The sequence below is a fragment of the Carcharhinus amblyrhynchos genome, chromosome 20, assembly GCF_965287045.1.
Source record: "Carcharhinus amblyrhynchos chromosome 20, sCarAmb.v2.hapA, whole genome shotgun sequence".
Lineage (NCBI taxonomy): Eukaryota > Metazoa > Chordata > Chondrichthyes > Carcharhiniformes > Carcharhinidae > Carcharhinus > Carcharhinus amblyrhynchos.
In genome coordinates this window covers 12,849,752-12,868,725 of record NC_137343.1, presented here as the reverse complement: position 1 = coordinate 12,868,725, position 18,974 = coordinate 12,849,752, and the positions used below count along the sequence as shown (strand labels likewise).

Here is an 18,974-nt window from a genome sequence, read left to right as displayed (position 1 = left end):
GGGGTGTGGTGTGTGGGGGGGAGGGGTGTGGTGTGCGGGGGGAGGGGTGTGGTGTGGGGGGGAGGGGTGTGGTGTGGGGGGGAGGGGTGTGGTGTGCGGGGGGAGGGGTGTGGTGTGTGGGGGGGAGGGGTGTGGTGTGCGGGGGGAGGGGTGTGGTGTGCGGGGGAGGGGTGTGGTGTGTGGGGGGGAGGGGTGTGGTGTGCGGGGGGAGGGGTGTGGTGTGTGGGGGGGAGGGGTGTGGTGTGGGGGGGAGGGGTGTGGTGTGGGGGGAGGGGTGTGGTGTGGGGGGAGGGGTGTGGTGTGCGGGGGAGGGGTGTGGTGTGGGGGGAGGGGTGTGGTGTGGGGGGGAGGGGTGTGGTGTGTGGGGGGGAGGGGTGTGGTGTGTGGGGGGGAGGGGTGTGGTGTGGGGGGGAGGGGTGTGGTGTGTGGGGGGGAGGGGTGTGGTGTGTGGGGGGGAGGAGTGTGGTGTGTGGGGGGGGAGGGGTGTGGTGTGTGGGTTGAAGTGTGATGTGCGGTGCCAGCCCCGTCCCCTGAATGACCTGTCGGAACAGAAATTATGTCTGACTTTTTATATTCTGCCCTCACCTTCATGCTGGGGCAGAGTTTTAACGCTGCGCAGGTGGATGGATTCCAAATCTGTTTGGTCCTGAGGCCAAAACTATTATTTATGGGATGTGGGGCACTGCTGCTTGGGCCAGTGTTCATTCCCCGTCCCTAACTGCCCTTGATCTGAGTGGCTTCCAGGACCACTTCAGAGGGCTTTGTAAGAGCCAATCACATTGCTGTGGCCCTGGAGCCATGTGTAGGCCAGACCAGGTAAGGACGGCAGATTTCCTTCTAGATTCTTCCTTGCATATTCCAAATTTCACCATTTGCCATTTCGAACCTTGGTCTCTGGAGCACAAGCTGGATTCCGAGTTGCAGTGACAATACCATGACACCTCGCCCAGTGTCTCTGCTGCTGTTCAGCCGGTTCCTACCCTGCTGACTCAGCAGAGGGTAAAGCTTGTCTGGGTGACCCTCTGTTGCAATTAACCACAGGAGGCACACGGAGAAACCCTCACCTGCTATGGTTGAGTATCGGATCTCACTGCTGAATGTGACCTTATTACAAGAATGTCTCCCCTGAACTAAACAAGTTGGTCACATTTCCATCTCTTTCCAGGCAGCTTGAGACAGTAAGAGCTGGAGTTACTACATTCTGGAAATGTGGGTGATTTTCATCTCAATCTCTTCAGCACCAAAACCCTTTCAACATCTTCAGGAGGTGCGGGCATTGTTCACGAGACCCACTCTCACAATGAACAAAGGCCATTTGGCCTTTCTCAATTCACCCATTTGGAAAGTCCTACAGCACGGGGTTCCCAAACTGTGGGCCATTCCAGCCCCCCTCCTCCCCCTCCAATGAGGTCACGGGACGATTGGCAATAGGGGCCACAGGGGTGGGTGGCTTACCTGCGTACTTGTGCTGGAGTCACTCTGCAGGCGAAGATGGTTCTGACTGTCTGATCCGCAACTCTGCGAGGACTGGAATACGAGAGTAGAGTCACTTAGAGAGGTGAAGGGAAGAGAAATTGCACAATTAAACTTTAAAATATCAGCATTTGCAGTCTTCTTGGCACCGGACTGATGCAGAGCGTAAGTTATCTACAACTGGTAGCAGCAGCCTCTGTCCTTTGTAAGGCTGTTGGTTCATTAATTGCCGCGTCTGTGGGTCTTCTTTCCAAAAGCATCAAGAGCAAATGAAGCAATGGTTTACGGTGTCTGCCCCTTTGCCACATTACTGGTCATACAGTCCAATTAAAGACAGCACAATACTCACACTGAACTGAAGCTCTACACTGTATCAATGTGACATTTCACCATCTCAAACATCTATCCACATAGTGAGACCACATCTCTTGAATCTCTTTAAGGAACTTGACAGGAACTGATCAAAGACCCTCACGGGTATGGACGGTAGAGGGACTGCAGCGATTCTAGCAGGCTAGTCTAAGATGGAATGATAGAGTGTTGGCTCAGTACCCCAGCTCCCTTCAGTGCCATGCAACTCAAACCTCAAAGTATCAGTTTAAATGTTCTGGTTCAGTTTGATCATTGCAAAATGAATAGTAACTTTTCTCTGGGAAGCTGAAAAACGGTCAAAGCCAATATTGCTTGAAAATTCTTTCAACATGGGCATCGCTGATAGACCAGCAATTGACGCCCATCCCTAATTGCCCAGGTGGAGGTGGTGGTGAGCTGTCTCCTTGAACCGCTGAAATCCCTGAGGTGTAGCTACATATGGCCTGGGCTTGCAAAATCCTACTAACTTTCCTGGCTTGAGACCATTCACACATCCTTAACCTGTCATTATCCCCCTTTCCACTCGCATTGTCTGTACCTGTAAAGACTTGATTACCTGTAAAGACTCGCATTCCAACCATTATCCTGCAATTGTGTCTCTGTCTATATATGTCGTGTTTGTGAACCCAACTCTCCACTTACCTGATGAAGGAGCAGCATTCCGAAAGCTCGTGATTCCAAATTAACCTGGTGTTGTGAGACTTCTCACTGTGTAGCTACACCCACAGTGCTGTTAGGGAGGGAATCCCAAGATTTTGACCCAGCGATGTGAAGGAACAATGATATATTTCCAAATCAGGATAGGGAGTGACTTGGGGGAGAATCAGCAGCTGGTGGGGTTCCTGTGCACCCTTGTCCTTCCGGGTGATAGAGGTCACAGGTTTGGAAGGTGTGTCTAAGCAGCCCTGGTGACTTGCTGCAGTGCTTCTTGTAGGTGGTACACACTGCTGCTACTGTGCGATGGTGGTGGAAGGAGTGAATGTTGAAGATGGGGGGGGGTGCTAGGCCGATCAAATGGATTGTTTTGTCTTGGATGGTGTTGAGTTTCTCAAGTGTTGTTGGAGCTGCATTCATCCAGGCAAGCGGGGAATATTCCCGCACCCTCCTTAAATGTAAAAGCATTAGAACAGAGAACTGGAGAGATCTTATTACACTGAGGATGCAAAGCTCTAGAACGTAAGGATTTATATCAGTTGTTAAGAATAGATTAGAGAAGCGATTGAAGGAAATTGTGATAAAGAAATTTAGAAACTGGCTGGGTGAATGAGATTAGGACCACAGCTCCTAATCTCATTGCTAGGCCGACAGTTTATTTCTATGTAGCTTTGTGCCTCTCCTTGTCTCCTCATGTATCTTGTAGATGGTGGACAGACTTTGGGGAGTGAGGAGGCAAATTACTCGCCACAGAATTAATTGGATAAAATGCTCTTTCGAAGAGTCTGTGCTGATTCAGTGGGCTGAATGGCCTTCTTCTGCACTGTCAGGGCTCTACAGAGAGAAGCTAAAACAAAACATCAAAAATTAGTATTGGAAGGCCCACTGAGAATAATAGGCTGTGTGCAGAGGCTGGAGGCAGTATATCCTCCCCGGGAAATCCATGTTGATGGTGTTGGAAGCGGGGAGTTGGGGAGCTGTGAGGGGGATTTACTTGGGTTGAAGCAGGAGGGAGGAGAGGATGTGAGAGTTTCAAGGGGAAATGTGAAAGGGTGAGAAGGGAATGGGAGAAGGGGATATTCATGGGGAGACAAAGAGAAACACAAAGCTACGTAGAAATAAGCTGCCGGCCTAGCAATGAGATTAGGAGCTATGGTCCTAATCTCATTCACCCAGCCAGTTTCTAAATTCCTTTATCACGATTTCCTTCAATCATTTTTCTAATCTATTCTTAACAACTGACATAAATCCCTACATTCTAGAGCTTTGCAACCCTCAGTGTAATAAGATTTCCCCAGATCTCTGTTCTAATGCTTTTACATTTAATCTTATATCTATGGTTTCTTGTCATAGACGCTGGCAACGGTTTCATTCTATCTAGTCTGTTCCATCCCTTCATAATTTAATAATGTCCATCAAATTATCTTTCATCGCCTCCATTCTAATGAAAGACAAGTTTATCTTCCTATTAGTCTCTCTTCGTGTCAGGCAGCAGAGAGCAGTCATTGTGCAGACAGTGTTTATTCTAAGGGGGAAGGAGGGTGTTGTTCTCTGGTTACTGGGGAGGGCAGTTACTGCTCTGGTTTGGGTAAAGGGAGCGAGTGGGAGAGGCAACTTCAGATTCAGGAGTAAGAGTGAGGCAGAGGCCAACAAGGAGACTGAGCAACCTTGTGGGATCAAGTGGCCATCCTCCCCACGCCGGTCGGACATTAATGTCGAAACCTCCGACCTCACCCGTGACTGGGATTCTCCAGCTCCGCTGCTGTGAATGGAGTTTTGGCTGAAGGAATTAGACAGAGAGAGCTGAGGGCATAGGTCCACAGATCCTTAAAAGTGGCAGCACAGGTGGAAAAGGCGGTGAAGAAAGCACATGGCATGCTTGCCTTCATCGGCCAGGGCATCGAGTATGAAAGTTGGCAAATTATGTTACAGTTTTATAAAACGTTGGTTAGGCCACATTTGGAATACTGAGTCCAATTCTGGTCACCACACTACCAGGAGGACGTGGTGGCTTTGGAGAGAGTACAGGAAAGGTTTACCAGGATGTTGCCTGTATGGAGGGTATAGAGGGATATAGAGGGTATATCCCTCTATAGAGGGGTATAGAGGGATGTTACCTGCTATGAGAAACAATTGAATAAACTGGGATTGTTCTCCCAGGAAAGACAGAGGCTGAGAGGTGATCTGATAGGAGTTTATAAAATTATGAGGGGCATAGGTAAGGTGAACAGTGGGAAGCTTTTTCTCAGGGCGGAAATGACAATCACAAGGGAGTATAAGTTCAAGGGGGAAATGTTCAGTAGAGACGTGCGGGGGAAGTTTTTTTTACACAGAAGGTGGTGGGGCCTGGAACGCACTGCCAGGTGAGGTGGTTGAGGCAGATACATTAGCGACATTGAAGACTTATCCGGATAGAGACATGAACAGATGGGGAATAGGGGGATACAGGCGGCTGGTCTAGACAAGATAATGTGATCGGCGCAGGCCTGGAGGGCTGAAGGGCCTGTTCCTGTGCTGTACTGTTATTCGAATGCCAAATTCCCCGTTCTGTCAGTGGGGTGGGAATGGATGAGATCAGAGAATCCTGCTCCAGGTCTGGGCGGGTGGTAAGGCAATGGAAGGTGTTGCAGCTCAGTTCTCACCTGAAGAACCACACACAAAAGAATCTCAGTTTGCTGTGACTGGAGAATGATCAGGAATGGGAACTCCCGCTAACTTCTCAGCCTGCAGCTGCCTTTGGCCACCAAGGCCCTAGGGGCTGGATTCTCTCCCTAAACCTCCCTGGCCCTCTCTCACCTCTTTTAAGCTGCTCCTTAAAACCAATTTGACCAAGTCTTTGGTTATCTGTACTCGGATGTCATGATGTGGTTTGGGGTCAGATCTTGCACTTCTCTGTAGCACCCCAGGATGGTTTCTGGGGGAAAAGGTGACATATAAATGCAGGTTGTCATGGCGATGCCTTATGCTTCTCCTGCATTCACCCTACGCGGACTTCTCACATCTCCCCCCACCTCCCCTCACCTCATTGCTAATTGTCGAATCGCGGTGCAGCATCCGTTGCATCTGGGCATCCAGGCTGACTGCGGACGAGCACTTGGCCAACGCTGCCGCGTGCGACTCCCTCTCGCGCTGACGGACAACGGCCTCGCAGGCCATCCACTCGCCCATGGTCTGCTCGTAGCTGGTCCGTATCTGACTGTCCACCTAAGAACGGGGGAGGACGGGAACGACACCAATCAAAACTGACAGCCGCTGAGAATCTCAGGACAAGCGACCCCTCATCGACCCCCATCCCGTGCAAGCTCCCACCATCCCAAAGATCTGTTACCGCTCTGTCAGCGGTGCTCTCCACATGCCGATGGTGCGAGGGTGTTTGGGGAATGTCTGAGGCCATTCCCATTCTGATCGTACGTTCTTTGCTCTCCCCCAGGGTGATGATAAGATTTAGAGAGGGAAACCCGAGAGTTTAGGCCCCAGGCTGCTGAGGCGAATTTAGGCCCCAGGCTGCTGAGGTGACCGTTGTTAATTGCAGTGCCCAGAAAAGCAGGAATATGAAAGACAGCGGAGAAATTCTTAAAGGTTTCTTTCAAGAAAAGCCGCCTCTATCGACAGGGCTGAATTAGTTGACTTCAAATAGAAGTGTCACCTAAGTGTTTTAAATGTGAGATGGACAGAGCTGTGAGGAAGAATTTTCCCTACACACCAAGTGGTTGGAGGAAGTGGAGGATGATCAGTTTATTTAAGTTATGAGGAGAGGTTGGGTAGGTTTGGGTCAGGGAAGATTGAGGAGTGACCTGATCGAGGTGGATAAGATTCTGAGGGGCATGGCCAGAGTGGACAGAGAGCAGCTGTTCCCCTTTGACCAAGCCTGGCCCAGTACCCACTTCTGTCTAGTAACACACCTCGAGATATTTCCTTTAAGGCGCTACATAAATGCAAACTTTTTGTTGTTGCAATCCTGACCCAGACCAGAGACTGAGCCTCCGCTTCAGATGGTTCATACATCAGAAGGGTATCAAGGTCAAAGGGCAATGCCGCTATGTGCTGCTGGTGTTCTCTGTTTCAGACAGAATGGGCACGGAGGGTTTTCTAACCTCTTTGCACCCCCGTCCCCCACTACAATTCCAGGGAACAGGAAAATTCCCCCTTAGTCTCAGGGGAACTAGCAATTAAGTATGTGGGGTTACAGGGATAGGGCCTGGGTGGGATAGTTGTTGGTGCAGACTCGATGGGCCGGATGGCCTCCTAGTTCTATGAGAAAATGGGAGATGACGATCTGGATCTATCTATCACATCAGTAGAAAACAAAATTATTCAAGAATTGCTCTGTATTTGCCGGTGGCAACGACACGTCTGAACCCAAGGGAAATTATATTCGAATTAGTCAACAGGATAACTCACAGTGAGTTAATTTATTCTAAAATACACATTGGAAAGATAGGGGACGGTAAAACCCAGCTTCTAAAAGTCAACCAATTCCGTTCTTGTGTTGACAAACCTGTCCTGAGTGTCTCCCAGTTACTGACCTCGTTCCTCTCCACCTCAGTCATCCCAAACTGATAGTGTCCCAGGAGAAATGGCCAAACCTCCCTCCGAATCTCCATCTCAATCCCTCCGTAGTAGATGAGCCGCAGGAGCTCCTGTTCGTCGTAGCTCTGCGGTTTTCAAAACGTTGCCAAGAAAGAAGAAAACAAGACACGTGAATGACATTGCAACAGGGTCTTTCAAACAGATAATGGTCCTTCGCCTCTCCTCTTCCCCAGCCAGGGACGTCCCCTGTTTTAATACCTGCTTGACAAATCAGGAGCATCTGAGGACTCTGGATCTGTCCCTAAAAAGATGATGGGAGGATCTCATTGAAACTTACAGAATACTGAAAGGCCTATATTGAGTGGAGGTGGAGAAGATGCTTCCATTAGTGGTAAAGACTAGGATCTGAAGGCCTCAGAGTAAAGGGACAACCCTTTAGAACTGAGATGGGGAGGAATTTCTTCAGCTAGAGTTTGGTGAATCTGTGGAATTCATTGCCAAGGAAGGCTGTGGAGGCCAGGCCATTGAGTGTCTTTAAGACAGGGATAGATAGGTTCTTGATCAAAAAGGGCATCAAGGGTCACGGGGAAAAAAATGGGAGAGTGAGGTTAAGAATCATACCAGCCGTGACTGAATGGCGGAGCAGATGGGCCGAATGGCCTAATTCTGCTCCTACATCTTCCTGTCGTGTAATGGAATCGCATGGGTGCAAACACCATCTGGTACCTCACACGACGTCCAACAGTAAGCATCCAAATAGTGAGTAGACCACTGGGCATTTGACCCATGGCGTTAAATATTAGCTCCTCACATCATCCCCCAGTCCCCCTGCATGCATGATGACAACATCCGATCGGTAATAGTATGCAGGAATAATGTTTCCTCAGGCTGGTGAGTCTGGAATAATTTCAGGATACAGGGACTGAGATAAGGAAGAATTTCTTCACTCAGAGGGTGGTGAACCTTTGGAATTGGTCATCCGGAATATCTCCCTTATTAAGGAAGGTGAGCAGACCTGGAAATTGGCACTCCCTCCCCGCCCACCCCACCATTTTGAAATTACTATTGAGCTTTTTATGCAGTAGTTTTTGGGGGTCAGTCTTAAAAATGTATGGAAGTGACCAGGAGGTGGTACAAAGGCAAAGGGGCTTGTCACTGGGACCATGGCTGAAAGGAGCAGCAGAATTCCCTGGGGAAGATGGCACTTTTTTTTGGAGCATTTTTTTTAGCTTTCAATAAAGTGTCCCGTTGAGATCCTGAGGGCAGTCGTGACTGACTCCCTGCTCAGATCACGATCGTCCTGCTGCGTGGTGTCCTGGCCTATCGCGCCAACTGGGCATGGCCAGCTCACGCTTGATTGGACACATTGAGACACCAGGGGGCAGGAGCGAGCGGGCAACCCGCACTTCCGTTCCATCTCACCGAGAACCATAAAATTCAGTCGGGAAGTGGGAGGGGAAGGCCTAGTGGTATTATCGCTAGACTATTAACCTAGATGTTTAGCTAGTGCTCTGGAGACCCTGTTCGAATTTCGCCATGGCAGATGGTGGAATTTGAATTCAATAAAAAATATCTGGAATTAAGGAGTGGCTGATGATCATGAAACCATTGTCAATTGTCGGAAAAACCCATCTGGTTCACTAATGCCCCTTTAGGGAAGGAAATCTGCTGTCTTTACCTGGTCTGGCCTATATGTGGCTCCAGAAACACAGCAACGTGGTTAACTCTCAACTGCCCACTGAAAAGGGTATCTAAAGATGGGCAACAAATGTTGGCACAACCAGTGATGCCTATGTCCCATGAATGAATAAAACAAAAAGACCCAACTCTTCAAACCTTGTTGTGGGCTTCCTGTCACCCCACCTTATCTCACCCTACCAGCATAAGCTTCTATTTCTTGCGTATCTATCCAGCACATGCACCTCTGCTCATGTTATGGTGTTGCAGCTGAACACGAGGTGGTTTTCAATGTATGATCTTCCCCGTGCCACCCGCAGTAGATTCTTATTTCGAGATTTTTTAATATTGAATTCAAATTCCACAATCTGCCATGGCGGGGTTTGAACCCGGGTCCACAGACCATTAGTTTCTGGATTCTTAGTCTAGCGACAATATCATTAGGCCACCGTCTCCTCCTGATAAAAACCTTCATCCTATGGTGCCCAATCTCTGTTTCCTGTTTCAGCTGGTACAGTTCTGTGCCAGGGGTTGTTGTTAATGGACGCTGGGACCACCTTCCAGCTCATGGTGTTCTCTCTCTGTGTCCGATTGGGCACACTGCCTACCATCTCCCCGCTGGGCCGCCATTGATTGGCTACTCCATGTACAATGCACTGTCTTTCCAATGTGATTCTTTTTTTATTCGCTTGTCGGACCTGGGCATCGCTGGCTGGCCAGCATTTATTGCTCATCCTGAGTTGCCCTTGGGCTTTTGTGGCTGGATTGAAACTCTCATTCGCCTGGGACTTTTGTCAGGAGACCATCATCCTCAATGACAGCAGGGCCCAGCTCGCAAGGGGTTGCCGTACGACTCTCTAACCCTGCCCAACAACCGCCGCTCACTTCCCACTCACCATTTTGTCTTGCAGGAAGGTTTGCCAAATCTCTCTGGTGAGGCCACAGTCTGCGTTAGATGGTGCAGCTGGACAGATGATGGTGTGGTTGACAAGCGCGGAGAGGTGGGTCCTCACGGTGGACAGGTGTCTGCAGTACGCAAGCCCTGGGGAAGCAAAGGAACATCCATGAAAAGTGAACCAATGTCCCACCGACTGGCTATTCAGCATGAGGAGAGTGTGGCATTGCCTGAATTCGCTGCTCAGCACGCTCCCAAATCCAAACATCTTCAAAGAAATAATTAGAATATTTCTGTTTTTATTTATTAGTGTCACAAGTAGGCTTACATTAACACTACAATGAAGTTACTATGGAAAATCCCCGAGTTGCCACACTCTAGTGCCTGTTCGGGTACACTGACAGAGAATTTAGCATGGCCGATCCATCTAACCAGCACGTCTTTCAGACTGTGGGGGGAACCGGAGAACCCAGAGGGAACCCATGCAGACACAGGGAGAACATGCAAACTCCGCACAGACAGTGACCTCAGCCGGAATTGAACCCGGGTCGCTGGCGCTTTGAGGCAGCAGTGCTAATCACTGTGTATTTCTCCTTGATGGAGGATTCTGCAAGCCCTCACACCTCCATCACTCCCCATAACTGTATCTGAGCAGAAAGTCTATGATCTATGATAAAGGGATCTAGGGATAAGGAGGGGAGGGGGGGGATCAGGATATTGAACCTGATGATCAACCATAATCAAAATGACTGGCACAGCAGGTACGAAGGGCTGAATGGCCTGCTCCTGCTTCTATTTTCTATGTTTCAATCTAAGACAAAGTTGTTCAGAATGCGGGCCCCCGAAGGCTTCTACCTGGTACGCCAACCTTGCATAATTTTAAAACTTAGTAAGTGAAAACCCTTTCAACTGCTCCAGGAGGTGGGGTCTTCAGACCACAACCTAGCCTGCTAGCTGTCATGCCATCATTTGCTAGAGGGTTATGGCCAGTGACTGGCTCCAGTGAAAAGGTCTGTTCTTTCTGTCGCTCCCAGGAGTGTACATGGAGGCTGAGGGGTGATCTTATAGAGATCTGTAAAATAACGCGAGGTTTCGATCAGCTAGATAGTCCATATCTTTTCCCAAAGGAAGGGCATAGGTTTAAGGTGAGACGGGAGAGATACAAAAGGCTCCAAAAGGGGCAATTTTTTCACACAAAGGATGTCTGGAACAAGCTGCCAGAGGCAGCAGTAGAGGCGGGTACAATTTTGTCTTTTAAAAAGCATTTAGACAGTTACAAGAGTAGGGTGGGTATGGAGGGATATGGGCCAAATGTGGGCAATTAGGACTAGCTTAGAGGTTAAAAAAGAGGGTGGCATGGACAAGTTAGGCCAAAGGGCCTGTTTCCATGCTGTAAATCTCTATGACATGGCTCTAGGTGGCATCATTGCTGTATGGTCTAGGACAGTCAGTCTTTTCCTGTGCAGCCATTCGCAAAGTTGCTCAAATCCAAATATTTTTCCTACGGGAAATGGCTGGAGAATCCTAAATGGTGACACTAGCTTGCTTACTAAATCACGGTTGGAAACACATTAGTCAGGTCATTCAAACCTTACTGACACCTACATCCATAGAACGCCCTGGATAGGATCTGGTACTTCATGTTGTCACACAGCATCTTCAGCGGAGCTCTGTAAGAGAAAGATCACAGTGAACGCTGGCACGGGAATGGGCGCTGGACATTTTAACCGGGAGGACTGTACTTGTGGTTTGTATGGACCATGTGCGAGTTCTCCTCCAAGCCACTCACCATCCTGACTTGGAAATATACCGTCGCTCCTTCACTGTCACTGGGTCAAGACTGTGGAATTCCCTCCCGAACAGCTTTGTGGGTCAACGCGCTGAACATGGACCGCTGTGATTCAAGAAGGCAGCTCACCACCGCCTTCACAAGGGCAATTAGGGATGGGTAATAAATACTGGCCAACCAGTGACGCCCAGGTCCCAGGAATGAATAAACAAAAAAAGCCAATTGCTGAACGGTGATCAGTCAGAACGTCAGGAGAGTTCTGACTCACTGAAGCTGCAGAGTCTGACCCTTGCCTCACCCTCGAGCCCCTGCCCATTCCCCAGGGTCAGCAGCGCTTCAACATCTCTCACTTTGTCAGGCGCAGACTCCTTTTACCTCATCGGGAGCGCTTTGTAAATTATTTCATAGAATAAGGAAGGAACACTTGCATTTACATACCGCCTCTTACAACTGGCAGAGGTTTCAAAGTGCTTTGCCTTTGAGTGAAGAGCATTTTGAAATGTAACCACTGTTGTAGTGTAGGAATTACATTAATTCCTACATTAATTTGTGCACAGCAAGATCCCACAAACATAAATGTCGTAATGCCCAGTTAATCTGCTCTTTGTGATTTTGATTGAAGGATAAACATTGGCCAGGAGATTTGTTTTTAATTTTTGTTTACTCCTTCATGGGACCTGGGCATCACTGGCTGGCCAGTATTTATTGCCCATCCCTAGATGCCCTTCTACTGAGTGGCCATCTCGGAGGGTAGTTGAGAGTCAACCACATTGCTGTGGCTCTGGAGTCACATGAACAAGTTAAGGACGGAAGATTTCTTCCCTAAAGGGCTAGTGAACCAGATGGGTTTTTCCAACAATTGATAATGGTTTTTGGGAAGAACTCTGCTACCCTGTTTCAGAATAGTGCCACGGGATCTTTTTCATCCATCTGGCCAGGCAAATGGGGCCTCAGCTTTGTGGCTCAGCTGAAAAACAGCACCTCTGACAATGTAGCACTCGCTCAGTGCTGCCCTGGAGCTTCAGCTTGACATTTGTATTCAAGCTCTGGACTGAGACTTGATTTCACTAGATTGATTCCAGATATGAGGGGTTTGTCGTATGAAGAGAGATTGAACAGTTTAGTCTCTGGAATTTAGAAGAATGAAGGGAGATCAAATTGAGGTGTACAAGACGATAAAAGGTTTGGATAAAGTAGACGAGGAATGGATGCTTCCTCTGGTGGGGCATTCTAGGACGAGAGGTCATGGTTTTAGGATTAGTTGTGGCAAATTTAAAACAGAGTTGAGGAGAAACTACTTCTCTCAGAGTTGTGAATCTGTGGAATTTGCTACTCCAAAGTGTGGCGGATGCTGGGACAGTGAGTATATTTAAGGAGGAGTTCAACAGATGTTTAATTGGTAATGGGTGAAGGGTTATGGGGAGAAGGCAGGAAAATGGGGATGAGGAGCATATCGGCTATGATCGAATGGCAGAGTGGACTCAATGGACCGAATAGACTAATTCTGCTCCCATATCTTATGAACTTATGAATTAAAAACTAGAAGCCCCTTTGTGCTGGCTCATGAGAAACAGAATTCAATGCGATGTTCAACTTGAAGAACCTGCAATGGCAGAGATTCAACATTATAACATTAGACCTAGGCTGCATTGCCGCAAGAAAACATTGATTCAAGAGCCAAATCTAATGCAAGAGTTTGCATTTCTACAGACTGAACTTGAAGCAGTTTAGGGCAACTGAAGAAATTCAATCCATTGGACAGCTGTGAATACAGGACAGAGAGGTAGGGACAAGAGTATTTGACTCTAATTCACGTCTTCTGCAGCCAAGATGCCATTCACCCCCTTGTAAGCACAGAACAATTTATTTGGACTCCCGGTGAGTGGGTTTATAAACTTTGACTCATGATCTCCAAAGGTAAAATCCCAGAACATCAACTATTACCATGTTATTCAACCCAGTAAACACATAAAACCCAAGGTGACTCTGAAACCACTGGATTATCGTAAAAATCCATCTGGTTCACTATTGTCCTCTAGGGAGGGAAATAAAACAAAGAAACAAAGAACAACCCAGCACGGGAAACAGGCCCTTCGGCCCAACGAGCCCGCGCCGCCGCATCGCCCTACACCTATTCTACCCTGCATGTCTACGAATGGGACCCTACTCAGTCAGATTCAGGGAAGAAATAGTGTCAATTTGGTGGAAACCAATTAGCCTAAGAGCACATCTTTGGGGTGTGGGAGGAAACCGGAGCGCCCGGAGGAAACCCACGCAACCACAGGGAGAATGCGCAAACTCCCACAGACACAGGCCCAAATCCATGTGTCTGCACAGCCAGCAGCGCTAGTCACTGAGCTGTTGTGGAGCCCGTCTATCGGTCCAGGATCAAGCACACACACCGACATGAAGTACTAGGCCACTCCTGGACTTCCAAGAGCAGCCCACGCACAACCCGCCGTGTGCATGCCCCTCGCTTGACACGAGGTGGACCTCCACCTGTGGAATAAAGACAAAACATATTAGTTATACAGCCTGCCCTTCTGGTGTCTCCCGAGGTTTACCCTATTTAATAGCCCCTACCATATCCCTCCATTCCCGTTTCACTCATATGCCTATCTAACTGCATCTTAAACGAGTCCAACGTGCCTGCCTCCACCACCCTACTCGGTAGCGCATTCCAGACCCCCACAACTCTCTGTGTAAAGAACCTTCCTCTTACCTCCAAATTATACCTCCCCCCCCTCACCCTTAAGTGATGACCTCTTGTGTTCGTACCCAGTCTAGGGAGCAGTCTCTCACTATTAACTCTATCTATTCCCTTCAGTATCTTATATACCTCTATCATGTCCCCTCTCAATCTCCTTCTTTCCAAGGAGAATAGCCCCAGTCTCTTCAGTCTCTCCTCGTAACCCAGTCCCCCCATGCCAGGCAACATCCTGGTAAACCTCCTCTGCACCCTTTCCAGAGACTCCACGTCCTTCCGGTAATAAGGTGACCAGAACTGGACGCAGTACTCCAAATGCGGTCTAACCAACGTTCTGTATAACTGAAGCATTAGACGGCAGCTTTTATACTCTAAGCCCCTTCCTATAAAGGCTAACATCCCATAAGCCTTCCTAACAACGTTCTCCACTTGTGACACAACCTTCATGGATTTGTGGACCTGCACTCCCAGGTCTCTCTGTACGTCTATACTCCTAATCGGCCTACCTTTTATCACATAACTCCTCTCTGCATTATTCCTTCCAAAATGCATCACCTCGCATTTGTCAGGATTAAATGCCATCTGCCACCTATCTGCCCACTGCACCAACCTATCTATATCCTGTTGTATCACCTGACAATCCAGTTCTGTACCCGCCAACCCTGCCATCTTGGTGTCATCAGCAAACTTGCTGATCACACCACCTACTCCCTCTTCTAAGTCATTTATGTAGACTACAAAGAGGAGAGGTCCCAGTACCGAGCCCTGCGGCACACCACTGGTCACTGGCCTCCAGCCCGACAAGGTACCCTCCACAACTACCCTCTGTCTCCTATTTCCCAACCAGTTCTCAATCCACCTAACTACCTGGCCTCGTATCCCATGCGCCTTAACCTTTTCTACCAGCCTACCGTGAGGGACTTTGTCAAACGCCTTACTGAAATCCATGTAGATGACATCAACGGCTCTCCCATCGTCAACCGTTTTTGTCACCTCCTCAAAGAATTCCACCAGATTCGTAAGGCAAGACCTCCCTCTAACAAAGCCATGTTGCGTATCCCTAATCAGATCGCAACGCTCCAAATGCTCATACATCCTACCCCTAAGTATTTTTTCCATTAACTTCCCTACCACCGACGTCAAACTCACTGGCCTATAATTCCCAGGGTTATCCCTACTACCTTTTTTGAACAACGGGACCACATTTGCTACCCTCCAGTCTTCTGGGACCTCACCTGTGTCCAAAGAAGAGACAAAGATGTGCGCCAGAGGCCCAGCAATTTAAAAAAAAATCTGCCGTCTTTACCAGATCAGGCCTACACGTGAATCAAGCCGCAAAGCAATGCGGTTGACTCTTAACTGCCCTCCGAAATGGCCTGGTAATCAGCCCGGTTGTGGGTTCCCCCTTTGGCCCAGTGATACAGGTCGCTGAACTGGTAAACCACACACTTAAAGCTTTGCTCTAGGGCTCCAAGCTTGAATCCCACCATGGTGGATGGTTAAATCTGAATTCGAAAATAAAACCTACTGAGTTGTACTGTACCACTACACTGCAGCAGTCCTCAAAGGAGGTTCAAGGGCAATTAGGGATGGGCAATAAACATGCCTCACAGCCAGTGGCGCCCAACCGACTCAAGAACAGGTTCTTCCCTGCTGCCATCAGGCTTTTGAATGGGCTTACCTTGCATTAAGTTGATCTCTAGCTATGAATGTAACACTGCATTCTGCACTCTCTCCTTTCCTTCTCTATGAATGGTATGCTTTGTCTGTATAGTGCGCAAGAAACAATACTTTTCACTGTATAACAATACACGTAATAAATAATAAACCAAATCAAATCAAACTCATGACGCACGAATGATATTTCTCAGGCCCCAGTCGAAAGCTTAAAAGGCAAGTGCGCACTTACACCGCAGCAGCTGGGTCTGAATGATCTTGGTCCTGCTCTACTCCATTCTGGACCTTACCTCTCATGGTTGCAGCCGTTGGAAGGCCCCCCGTCAGACGACCCACTCTGCGAGCACGAGGAGCAGGAGGATTTGCGTACGTTTGGCTGCCACATGAGGGGGATTCCGCCCCCCTGTACATCCATCAGATCCTGGGGAACTGCAACGAGATCCAGGAAACCCAAATGTAAAAGATCCGTCATCAACATCCAGGAAATGGAAAGCACCCGACACCGGGAAGAGGATGCCAGCACCAAGCTGAAACAGGAGGTGTTGGAACAATACTGAGATTGAAAATGAGGAGACTTGTATTCAGGTGAGGGGGTGGCACAGTGATACTGTCTATTCAGAGAGTCAGGATAAAGGCTCTGGAGGCCAGTGTTCGAATCCCACCATGACAGATGGTGAAATCTGAAGTCAATAAAAATTTGGAATTAAAAGTCTGATGGTGACCATAAAGAGTGGGATTATCATTACAAACCCACTCATGTCCTTTAGGGAAGGAAAAATCCTGATCTGCCTTAGAGGTGACTCCGACTCTTTGGAACACATGGATCGGAATCCCCAACCCTCAGATTAAAAGTCTACCGACTGAACCGTCCGAGTTCCACCATGTGACTCCAGATTCACAGCAATGGGGATGACTCTTAACCGCCATCTCAAGGGGCAATAAATGCTGGCCCATCCCATGAATGAGTAAAAACAAAATCCTTTGCTCTAACTTGAGATGGTTTAGAAGATGGAAGGATTTGATAGAGAAAAGCTATTTTCCCTGGTGGGAGGAGCTGAGATGGATCAGCTGTGATTGTATTGAATGGCAGAGCAAGCTCAAGGAATCACACGGCCTACACCTGCTCCTATTTCTTATGTTCTTAAACAAGAACAAAGGAGCAAGATGTGAAAAGTTAAGCTCGGTCCTTGAAGGGTGTTGTCAGGACGCTCTTCTTCACATAAAGGAATTCCAGAACTTTCTCAACTGATAACTTTAAAATTTAAAACTGATTGTTTAAAGTTTATTTATTAGTGTCTCAAATAGGCTTACATTAACACTGCAATGAAGTCATTGTGAAAATCCCCTAGTCCCCACACTCTGGCACCTGTTCGGGTACACTGAGGGAGGATTTAGCACAGCCAATACACTTAACCAGCATACCTTATGGACTGTGAGAAGAAACCCACGCAGACACGGGGAGAATGTGTAAACTCCGCACAGACAGCGACCCAAGCTGGGAATCAAACCCAGGTCCTTGGCGCTGTGAGGCAGCAGTGCCAACCACTTGCTACCGTGCTGCCTGATTTATGTAAGGACAGCTAAATGCAGATTGGATAGAAATCAGTCATGATCTACTTGAATGGCTTGAGGTGTTGATGGCATCCTCCTATTAGAAACATAGAATTTAGGAGCAGGAGGAGGCCATTTGGCCCTTCAAGCCTACTCCCACCATCCAACACGATCACGGCTGATTGTCCAACCCAATAGCCTAATCCTGCTTTCTCCCCATAACTTTTGATCCCATTCACCCCAAGTGCTTTATCTAGCCGTCTCTTTACTACTTCCTTTAGTAACGAATTCCACAGGCTCACCACTCTTTGGGTGCAGAAATATCTCATCTCCGTCCCAAATGGCCTATCCCGAATCCTCAGATTGTGAATCCTGGTTCTGGACTCCCCCACCATCCTTCCTGCATCTACTCTGTTTAGACCAGTTAGAATTTTCTAAGTCTCTATGAGATCCCCCCTCATTCGTCTGAACTCCAGAGAAAACAATCCTAACCGAGTCCATCTCTCCTCATACATCAGTCCCACCATCCCCGGAATCAGCCTGGTAAACCTTCACTGCACTCCCTCGAGAGCAAGAACATCCTTCCTCAGAAAAGGAGGCCAAAACTGCACACAGTATTCTAAATGTGGCCTCATCAAGGCCCTGTATAACTGCAAAAACACATCCCTGTACTTGAAACCTTTTGCAATGAAGGCCGACATACCATTTGTCTTCTTTATCGCCTGCTACACCGATATGCTTGCCTTCAGCAGCTGCTGCACATGGACACCCAGGTCCTGCTGCACACTCACCTCTCCCATTCAGGTAGTAACCTGCCTTCTTGCTTCCAAAGTGGATGACCTTACATTTATCCAAATTATACTGCATCTGCCATTGACTTGCACACTCACCCGACCTGTCCAAATCGTGCTGAAGGATCTCTGCATCCTCGTCGCAGTTCACCCTCCCACCCAACTTTGTATCATCTGCAAACTTGAGATGTTACATTTTGTTCCCTCATCCAAATTACTAATATATACTGTGAATAGCTGGGGTCCCAGCACCGATCCCTGTGGCACCCCACTAGTTACTGCCTGCCAATTTGAAAAGGGCCCATTAATTCCTACTCTTTGTTTCCTCTCTGCCAACCAGTTTTCTATCAATCTCAATACACTTCCCCCAGCTCCATGCGATTTAACCTTACACAACAATTTCTTAGGTGGGACTTTGTCAGACACTTTCTGAAAGTCCAAACATACCACATCGACTGGTTCCCCCCTTGTCAACTTTACCAGTTACATCTTCAAAGAATTCCAACAGATTTGTCAAGCATGATTTCTCCTTCATAAATCCATGCTGACTCTGTCTGATCCTGCCACTGCTTTCTAAACGGTCTATTACAAAGTCCTTGATAATGGATTTGAGAATTTTCCCCACTACTGGTGTTAAGCTTACTGGTCTATAGTTCCCTGTTTTCTCTTCAACTCCCTTTTTGAATATTGGAGTTACATTAGCTACCCTCCAATCTGCAAGGACTGTTCCAGGGTCTATACAGCCACTTCCTTCAATGCTCTAGGATGTAGATTATCTTGCCTTGAGGATTTATCCATCTTCAATCCCATCAATTTTCCCAATAACATTTCTCTACTAATATTGATCTCCCTCAGTTC

General features: G+C 48.0%; 1 protein-coding gene across 1 annotated transcript in view; it reads right to left on the bottom strand.

The window, feature by feature from the left end:
• sgsm1a (small G protein signaling modulator 1a) overlaps positions 1–18,974 on the bottom strand; it is a 137,590-nt gene that overhangs the window by 25,538 nt on the left and 93,078 nt on the right. Inside the window, exons 13-18 of the mRNA XM_080208089.1 lie at positions 16,065–16,203; positions 11,207–11,271; positions 9,603–9,748; positions 7,026–7,154; positions 5,521–5,703; positions 1,456–1,527 (exon numbers count right to left, since the gene is read on the bottom strand). Coding sequence (XP_080064215.1) covers positions 1,456–1,527; positions 5,521–5,703; positions 7,026–7,154; positions 9,603–9,748; positions 11,207–11,271; positions 16,065–16,203 — 734 coding nt within the window. The remainder of the gene's footprint in view (positions 1–1,455; positions 1,528–5,520; positions 5,704–7,025; positions 7,155–9,602; positions 9,749–11,206; positions 11,272–16,064; positions 16,204–18,974) is intronic.